The sequence below is a fragment of the Pteropus vampyrus genome, unplaced genomic scaffold (assembly GCF_000151845.1).
Source record: "Pteropus vampyrus isolate Shadow unplaced genomic scaffold, Pvam_2.0 Scaffold4, whole genome shotgun sequence".
NCBI classification, from domain to species: domain Eukaryota; kingdom Metazoa; phylum Chordata; class Mammalia; order Chiroptera; family Pteropodidae; genus Pteropus; species Pteropus vampyrus.
The window spans coordinates 17313861-17323539 of NW_011888785.1; the positions used below are offsets into that span (position 1 = coordinate 17313861).

Consider the following 9679-nt stretch of genomic DNA (forward strand, 5'->3'; position numbering starts at 1 on the left):
TTAAAAAAAAAAAAATCTCAAAATGAGAAATTATATCAGAATGTTTCATATTGTTTTACTTTACTAATAAATTTACTTTCTCACCCAATATGTTACTCTACAACTGGGAAGATATCTCAGTTTTATTAATTTTGGTGGCATCTTCCCAACCATGTCTAATCTTCATTATCTTCTTCCTTAAGCATGGCAGGAATAGTATGCATTTACATACCAGGACAACAATTGGAAGGAACACAGCCATCATAAAAGTTGGAGGTGTATACCATACAAATTGTTTTATATCTACCCATTTATTCCAGGCAAAAATCAATGCATGTATTGTGCCCAGTAGAAGGGAAACAATTCCTAGCTTGCTCTGCAAAAGAAAAAAAATTATTTTGGTGAAGATTGGTTCAATAAGTTTATTCCATCTTACTTCATCTGGATCTGTTCTGTTGCTTGGAAATTCTTTCATTCATCTGTAATTGTTTTGCTATTACATTTCCCAACAATGTCCACCCACATCTTTCCATTCTTTTTACACGTCTCTACTCACCCTACTTTTGGGTAATGGCTTTGTCTCCAGGCTATTTAAGCTGAGAAAATTCAAAACCATTCTCCTTTCAGTCTCAGCTAATCAATAATACTGTCTTCCCTTTCTCCACACTTTGTTTTCTCTTATGACATTTATTTTATGGTGCTTTGTCTCTTGTGTATTTGCCTTAATTCTGTCTATGAAGACATATCTAAAATTAGGGACTCTGTCTTACTCATCACAGGATCCCTAAAGAGTCAACACAATGATTTGTAAATTTTGGTGGGTTGACTGAAGATTAGTGCAAAAATCAACTCAACTCCAGCAATCTTTATTAATTGTGAAGGCAACTAAAACAATTGACTGATTTTGGTACATGAATACTAAAATGAATGAGCTTGGCTTATGTAAAAAAAAACCAAACATTCTGATAAAGTGGAAAATATGAACAATTATTTCAATGTTTGAACAAAACATAGAGATATGGAGATGTAAAGAAAAATTTCAGCTTGCACTGGGATCCTTGGCCCTCTCCAGATAAAGTGCTTAAAATTGGTTGTTCGCCTAAGCAATTTTATGGCATCCTGACAATAGCTCTTCTGGATAACTTTTTACTTCTATTCACTTTACTGGAAATGGTTGTTAGCCTGCCAGAATGAATCCAACTCACAATTATTCAGCAGTAAGTACCCTTAAGCCGCAGTGAATACAATCAAATAGTTAAGTTTATATTTTCAGTTATAAATCAGAGAGTAATCAGTCATTGGATTGTAAATGAAAAGTTTCTAGGTTACTAACTGAAAAACACATGTGACTGGTTGGAGATTAATTTTACCAAATGTGCATTATATACTTATTGTGGGCTTGGTGTTGTACACACAGTGGAATGGGTTCAGTTGTCAAGATGCAGCGCTTGAATTCCTCACTAAATCTGAAAAGTGGTGTTTAGCTTATGTGTGACAGGCAGAACAATATAAGAAGAAAGTTATTTAATGAGGAACAGAGAACTCCAATATCAGGCTGAACCTAGCAAACCAGCAAAAATTGCACTTGAGAAATGTGGCACCATCTCTAAGCCATATTTGAATAATTCAGATGGAGACATACTTTTCAGCTTAATCAGATGTCCTAATAAAATGTCTGTAGGAGTACACGTATGAACATGTAGAAAGGATAGTGGGGAATGTCTGGCTTTGTGAGAATTCCTATAGCTTTAACTTTTATGGGAATAAAAGCTGAAGCTATGTAATTTAAAAAATCTTGGCAGTGCTTATGACTCAATTAAATTTAGTCCTTTGAATTTTGTCCAATGTGGATCCCCTTGTGAATTCTGGTACACTACTCTTTTAAGGATTTAATCTATCACTAGCAGATTAACTTCAGTAAATCTCAGATAGTTTTCATTCCAAGAATATTGAGAAACTTCAAGAAAGCGCCATAAAATGTAACTTGAAAAAAGGAGACTGTAAAATTATATACTGAATACTCGTGGTAGATAAAATACCATATTTCAAGAAGAGATGTTTTTTTGTGGATAGTACAAAGCTGCATATTTAAAAGATGAATAATGAATTAGGGGCAAAAAATTTTTACTTTTTAGAAACTAAAAAACCATAAATATTGAATTTCTAAAATGTCATATTTATAGTTATTAGATGGACAGCAAGTTGTCTGACAAGTTTCAAATGTTTAGAAATAATATTTTTCTTTGAGTAATGCCTTTTATTTTTGTCTAGAAAACACTTCTATTTCGCAGCAATAGGGAAAAATTATAGGAAAGCACATTATTAATTGGAACGAGTTTGCTATTAGAAAACCACTTGCTAATTTTTATGGGGAAAAGTCAATATACTTCATGATATTATAAGCACAAAAAGATTTACCTCTCTGAGAGAAGTTATTTTATGTATCATTTACCTGTATATAGTGAAATTCTCTCCATGTCAAAGAGTCGCTCACAGATGGAATCGATGTCACAGCCAACAGAGCCAGTATTGCAAGTGCCACGATTCCCAGAGACACGTAAATTTCCATTCTCCAAACATCATGCTCGATCCAGGCATCTTCTTTATTTTGTTGGACCTGCCAGAGGGTGAAAAGAGGACAGAAAGAATGTAAACAATACTTGTCCCTACATCTGAACCTCCTTCTACACGGGCTCTGGCTACTATGGAGCGCCTGATCAGTGGGGGCCTCCACAAATTATGACTTTGCTTTTGTACATCTCTAAAAGAAATAACATAGGAGTTATTAATCATTTTCCTTGAATGCAACATTGATATGTTTTATTTATATAATAATTATTTGGTTAGAGTTATAATGTACATGAGCATGTGGCGAATAAGTAGAAAAGAAAAATTAACATTGAAAAGTAATCTTGTGAGGGTTGTAGAAAATTGAAATATGGCCCTGTCCAGGAACAAAATACTTGTTTATACTGTTAAAGTTGTAATTTAGTATTTTCAGCTTAAAATAAATTCCTCAATATAAAACTATACAATTAAGCCCCGATGAAGAGTAATAATAAAAAAATTTTAATGCAGATTATTGTCTCAACACAGGGTTTCAATAGGGGTTTAGGGGATTGATATTAAAAATGACAAAGAGTTAATCTGTTAGGTGACTTTTTAGTTTAGTGATATTGTCAATATTGTCATCCTACCTGTTGATATGCCCAGTTTAGCAACTTGTATCTGTAGGATCGCCTCATTGGATAGGATAAACTATAAATTGCATGCAGTATAGCAAAAAAAAAACTGAGAAGCCCAAATTGCTTTCTTGTTAACATCCACCTATCCAACCAATGTGGAAATTTCTTATATTTGGTTCCATTACGAAGCTGTACCACTGCTGCTATCACACCTGGCAAATAAACCAGTGCCAAGAGGGTGATGGAAACCACTGGCAAGACTTTGTTGATGACCAAGATTGGAATCTTATAAAAATACTGTTGATGGGAAGTTACAAAAGGCTGAACTACTTCCCTCAGAAGAGTGTAAAGGAAAGTCAGAGATGATATGACGGCGGCGACTTTAATTGGCAAGCGCCACTTCGGAAAGAGTTTTTGTTTGTGCTGAAGCTCTCGGGGGCAATCAAATTCATCAAAATGGGTTGGTTGGTGTAAAAGGACAGGTCTTTTCAGCATGCTGGTCTCTCCTGAGTCCTTATTCTACAAAGGAAAGAAAGTAAACATCTTAAAATTAAAACAATGGGATTTCCTTAAACTAATTACATATTGCTCATTGTACTTATCAGTAAAAAAGGACATTCAGAACCTTACTTTTTGGAGACTGGTTAGCTGAAGCAATGGCATAGTCTATGTAGCACTAATCAAAGGTTCACTTATCTATGTTGGGGTTCTCCATTAATTTCTGTTATTGTTTTTCTTTCGATAGAAGAAGTACATGCTTCAGCTATCTGCACTAATGGTAGACCATTGTGTTTCTATCCTGAAGGCATAAAGGATGGAATAATGCAACTGGGATACTAGAACTGAAAAACTTAAATAAAATCTAGTAATCTTTGGTAAAAATAATAAAACATGTAAATTATAACAATTGTGTTTGCTTTTTAATGTTTTTATTGGTTACTGGGTAATTCCCTGCAAAGAACTGAAGAGCGAATTCATTAGTTCATGTACAAAGGATCAGGAATAATAGTCATTACTTTAGATAAAAATATATAACTTCTGTCATGTAGTCTTATATTTTGATTTCATATTTCTAAAATATCTCATTTGTGTGAGTACTGATAGACAGTCTATTAGAAGTACAAAGGCTTTTTAAGTAATTAAATCCCACAGGGATGATCTATTTCCTGAGAATGTTATAGTTCTTTACCCAGTTGCATTTCTAGGTATTCAACAATTTGAAAGAAGGTTACATTGAATATTTTGTCATTTCCCCAACTGACTGATATACCAGCAAATTAAAAAAAAAAAAATCTCAAAATGAGAAATTATATCAGAATGTTTCATATTGTTTTACTTTACTAATAAATTTACTTTCTCACCCAATATGTTATTCTTCATTTCTTATAGTTCTACATGTAAAACCATAACATTTCAATGCTTGACATGCTAGTGATGGCCTTGTTCATTTCCACATTTTACGCAGAATAACTTTATTTCACATAGTTCTCTATATTTTTGGGGGTTTAAAAGTGACCTCTCAACCATTTGACTTTTAGTAATAAATCATGTTACACCCAATGCTTTTTCCAATTACTCCATTTAGAAGGGAGTTGAGCATGATACAGCGTCTGCCATCTCTTCACGTTAAAACAATCTAAGTACAATCAACTGAGATCAATTTTCTGGTTCAGGGTGAAGAATCATGTAACAGCAAGTAAGACAGTTACCTTCAAAAATAAAAATGATTTTATTTTATGCACACTTATTTTATAGAGTATGTGCTTGTACTATTTTAATTATTTTTCTTATTAAAATAGTTAAGATAAAATAATTTGTTAAAACTGTAGTTAAGATCATTTAGAAAGGTAAAAAGAGTTTGAAACCAAATTTTTTCACCACTTTTTCAGTTAAATAATGTAGTAAGAAACATTTAATCTTGAGGTGGGGCAAAAATGGAACCAGTGCTTCTTATTCCAAAATTGAACTTGTTTGGTTAAACCGTAAATCATCAATTAACTTTATGATCTTTAGATAAGCTGCCATGGTGCCTATTAAAAAAAAAAACAGATGCTTATGAAACTACTGTTATATGGGCACTGATGATTCTTAAAACACTTAGACCCATATAATGTTAGCACTGAAAGGGGTTTGGAGATGATCTGGTCCAACTCTCTCACTTTATAGATAGATCAAGACCAAGGATTGTTCAGTGACTCATTCAAGGTTATTCAGCTAAGTCCATGACAGTCAGTCAAGGTACAATTTCTTTCCTATATAACATGGCCCTTCACCCATCACAATATCAGTGATAGGAATCACAATTAGCAGACTGGGTTGAAAATAACTTTTACAACATTAGGAGATATAGGAAAGTATTTAAATTATGTTTATAATTTTTAATTAATTAATTATTATTATTTTACCAAATAATCATCTTCTTCTAGATTTCTCCTAGGCTTCATTTTCCAAAGTTCTTCTTGGTTTGTGATGTTTTGTCTACTTTCCATTAATTCTATAAAATAGTATATGGCTTCAGCCACCTATGAAAATAAAAATAATTACCTTCAAGTCTATGCTATTTATGATATTGATGTTTGATAGGGCAATATGAAAAATTTACTCATATAGGGACTAGAGTGGCAGATAAAGTACAATTAAAATACAGATAGTAACTGATTTACACATTTAACCTCATAATCTGTAAGAATCTCAAACCAGGGCCCTTTTGTCAATAATAACAGCTTTCCTTTGTCCAACTATTGGTAAAATGTATGACCTAGGTATCCATATGGAATTCAAAAGGTTGGACTGTTGCCTTTTCTTTTAGGGGAATTTACCTCCAGGGGCTCATTTAGAGGAAAGTCAACTTCCCTCAAAGGTAAATAGAATAATGTTATCAATGGAGGTTGGAGCTAGCTGATGTAGCTCAGGAAGTTGTGTTTAATAGACTTTGGGGGTTGGCACTGGAATCTGAAATAATAAATAAATGATTTTATAGGAAAATGTATTCTGAGTTTCAGACAATGAACAGAATAGACACACTTGGTAAGGCGAACCCTGACAGTGGCATAAAGGACTGAAAGGTTATATTTTTAGAGAGCCATTTTCTCGTCAGAGTAATAGGCTGGTTTTTGTTGGTAAGATATAAATTGTTGGTATATTTCCAGTGGGTTGTTGAGTTGTGTTTAATCACTGACATGCGCACTCTTCTGGTCAACCCTGTGGAAATTAATTTTGCCAAACTTCCTACCCAATAAAGAAATCTGTGCTTTAACACTCTTCACAGATCCTCATTCAAGCTTGGTGTGACATCTTTTAGGAAAGGGAAACATATAATGTCACAATATTATTCATTGTTTTTATTTGTTCTAAATTTATTTCCAGTGGAATGTATCTCCAATCTGTACTTTATGAAATTCAATGAGAAAAGCAGATTAGATATACCACAATTTGATTGAGAGAAAACATTCCAAGTGTTTCTGAATTTTAGAGCACCTGTAATACTTCATTTAATGGAAAGTTGTTTTCAGGAGTAGTTTAAAATACTTAAAACATTATCCAACTTTTAAAGGTTTGATCTTCACGAAGAAGAAAGGAGCCAAAATAGAATATATGGAAAATGTTCTCAGACCATCTCAACAATTTGCTATTGTTGAGATGGTCTGAGAACATTTTCCATATATTCTATTTTGAAATTTCACAACATTCGTGCTGAGGATATTTGTTGTTTTTGTCTGCCCACATTCCTTCCCTCCTTATTAATGCTATAAAATATTTCCCCCACGTGGAGAAAGGCCCCTCCTTTTGCCATAGAAGTGGGCATATCACTCAGTCTTTGCTCATCACAGTTCTCCATTTCCTTGATCACGCAACTCTCATTGACGCAATTAGTCCTTCTCTGATATTTATATATGGAAGTGGAAGATAAAGAGGATACATCTTAAACATTTTAAGTGGGATAATAGAAGCCTACCATGCTTTCTTCTAAATATTGTAAGGAGAAAACCATCTTTAATAAAAGAAAGCCAACACTCAGAAGCACAAGCAGGAAACAGGGAAAGACATGAAAGAGTCCTGGTGGCATATTTTAAGTATTTAGAGTCCCTGAGACCAGATCCTGAATTTTTCAGTTGCATAAGCCAATACATTCTCTTTTACACGTAAGTTAGTTTGAATTGGGTTTATGTCACTGACATTTGAGAGAGTTCTGAGAAAAGCATATGCCAATCAAGTATTTATGAACTCAATTCTATGATAGACACTGAAGAGGAAGAGAGAAATGAGACTTCGTGCCTGCTCTGGAGGACCTTACAGTATTTTTCCTTAGCAAATATTATTCCTAATCATTTGGTGATTTAGTCAGCATTATAAATAGAGTAATCGGGGGTGGGGAGGTGTATGTGTGTCAAGGAATAGAAGTTTTATCTACTGTAATCAAACAAGAAATTCACACTATTTAGAAGATGTTTTAACTCTGAGTTGCAAGATAGCAAAAATGTTAACATGCAAATATATGCTTATTCAATATTAACTCATTACCTGTAATGTGAACAACAATGCCAGGCAGTGGGAATACAAATTTAAATGAGATGGGGCTCTCAAAAACCTCCAGGTCTAGGAGAGAAGGCAGACATTTCAACAACTAACTGCATGGATGTGCAATGAATCCTAAAGGAAGACAAAATTTTACAGATAGATGGTGACACAAGAAGTGTGAGGGCTTTCTCCTAGGCCTGGTTCTTGGGCATATAGCAAATTGGCAGTGTTTGCTGATTGAGGGACACTTTGTACCAAATCTGGATGAAAATCCAGAGTGGCACTGGAGAGGTATCCAGCCATTCATCTGCATGGTAGGGAGACCAGGATGAAGAGCAAAGCCAAGGGAAAGCCCAGGGCAGTGAGGGAGCTTGATGACTGTGTAGCCCACAATCAACTCTGTGCCCAGAAGCCAAGAAAATAAAACGTTAGTCAATAAAATGTTGGTTTCTATCAGTCGTTAACCAAATATATAATTTAAAGTCTCCCATAAAATCTTCTCATAAAAAAGTAAACACAGGAAACAGCAGTGTTCAGATATTAGGAACTCCAGAATTTTACCCAAAGTTCTCTAACTTTCATCCCCATTAAAAAGCAAAGCATATTCCTGATGCGACTGTTCCACTGTGCTGTACTAGGACCGCTGACCTAATGTTCCTGCTAAATATTGACACAGCCCAACTGACTACTGTTTATATGAAGAGTTTAGAATATGAAGAAAATCAATGACAGGGATACATTGTGGATTACATTGCATTTGCAAACCTTCTATGGTTTCAAGAGCACATTTGCGTTAACACATTTAACTATGTGAAGGTAGATATTTTTCTTTACTGGGCTGCTTTTTAAAGCATTGCTTCTTCCCTATGCTTCATTCTGTGCTAAATGAACGACCTTTTATAAAATGTCAGGATGTCGAGAGGAATGTTTTTAGAAAAAGAACCGAGTAAGAAATTTGAAAATATTCATAAATTTTACGTCTACAAACCTCTTCCAGTGGATTTGACCCATAACATAGATAAATAAAGCCTTGATTAACTACTTGGAGGGAACTTGAACCCCAACCCAGATCCTGAAAGAGTAGGACTAATGTTCCAAGGACTTAAAATGAAAAATTCCTGTTACTCGAAAACCTAAAGACAAGTTGCACGATTTTAAGTACTATGTACCAATCATTCATCTATGCGATGCAAACTCATGGCGATTTTGCCAAGGTGGCAAACTTGCCATCATAACCCAAGTTAAGGACAAACTTAATAACCCATCATCATACCCCTTGAGGCCCCAGCGAAAAGGCTTCCTTGTGAGTTGCTGGCTCCCAGCCCCTGGACGGGCTACAACGGAGCGCTGTGCTCTGCGGAGAGCTGGGCTGGAAGGCAGCGCGCCCTGGAGTTGCGCGTAAGCGGCGTATTGAGCTGCGCTCGCCGCGGAGCGCCGCCCGGGTCCCGCGCGGGCTGGCAACCCGCTCCAGTCCTCCCGAGGCTGGGAGCCGGCGGCGGCCTTTAGGGACACCCGGAGGTGGGGAGCAAGCAGCGAGCCGGAACGATTCAAGGGACTCACCCACTTCTCAGCGTGACCTGACGGTAAGTTGCGGACGCAGCAGTTGCCGTGAGGTGCCAGCCCCACGCGGCGCGCGAGCCTCGGGATCCCAGAGCCTGCTCTCCGCTGTAGACCCCGCCTCCTTGTCTATTGCCGGTTTTAGCGCCACCTGTGGGCGCTTGGCGTCCCCACGGCTCCTGCCCGGAGCGGACTGTCTTCTCAGGTTCCAGCGGCTGAATTTAGGACTTCCTCTACGTTGCAACCTGGCCGCTTTCGTCCCCACCCCCCGCAAAAAAAGATGTCCTACGCCCGAGGTCAGCTACGCGCCCTCCCACTCCTCGTCTTTCCTTTAATCTCCAAGTAACGAACATTTGTGCAATTCTTTAGAGCAGTGGCTCTCAAATTTTAACGTGTATCCTCTGTGGTGCTTCTTAAATCATCGATTTGGGCCCTTCCTT

At 36.3% G+C, this 9679-nt stretch overlaps 1 protein-coding gene across 3 annotated transcripts in view; it reads right to left on the reverse strand.

The window, feature by feature from the left end:
- STEAP1 (STEAP family member 1) overlaps positions 1-9449 on the reverse strand; it is a 10841-nt gene extending 1392 nt beyond the window's left edge. The window contains exons 1-5 of one of the 3 annotated variants that reach the window (XM_011363976.2): positions 9243-9442; positions 5570-5686; positions 3177-3683; positions 2432-2596; positions 142-355 (exon numbers count right to left, since the gene is read on the reverse strand). In XM_011363976.2, coding sequence (XP_011362278.1) covers positions 142-355; positions 2432-2596; positions 3177-3683; positions 5570-5653 — 970 coding nt within the window. In that variant the 5' untranslated portion in view covers positions 5654-5686; positions 9243-9442. Of the gene's footprint in view, positions 1-96; positions 356-2431; positions 2597-3176; positions 3684-5569; positions 5687-8955; positions 9164-9242 lie in introns of those variants that run through there. The other 2 variants (XM_011363981.2, XM_023533379.1) reach the window with 2 other exon arrangements.
- Positions 9450-9679: the final 230 nt, after the last annotated feature.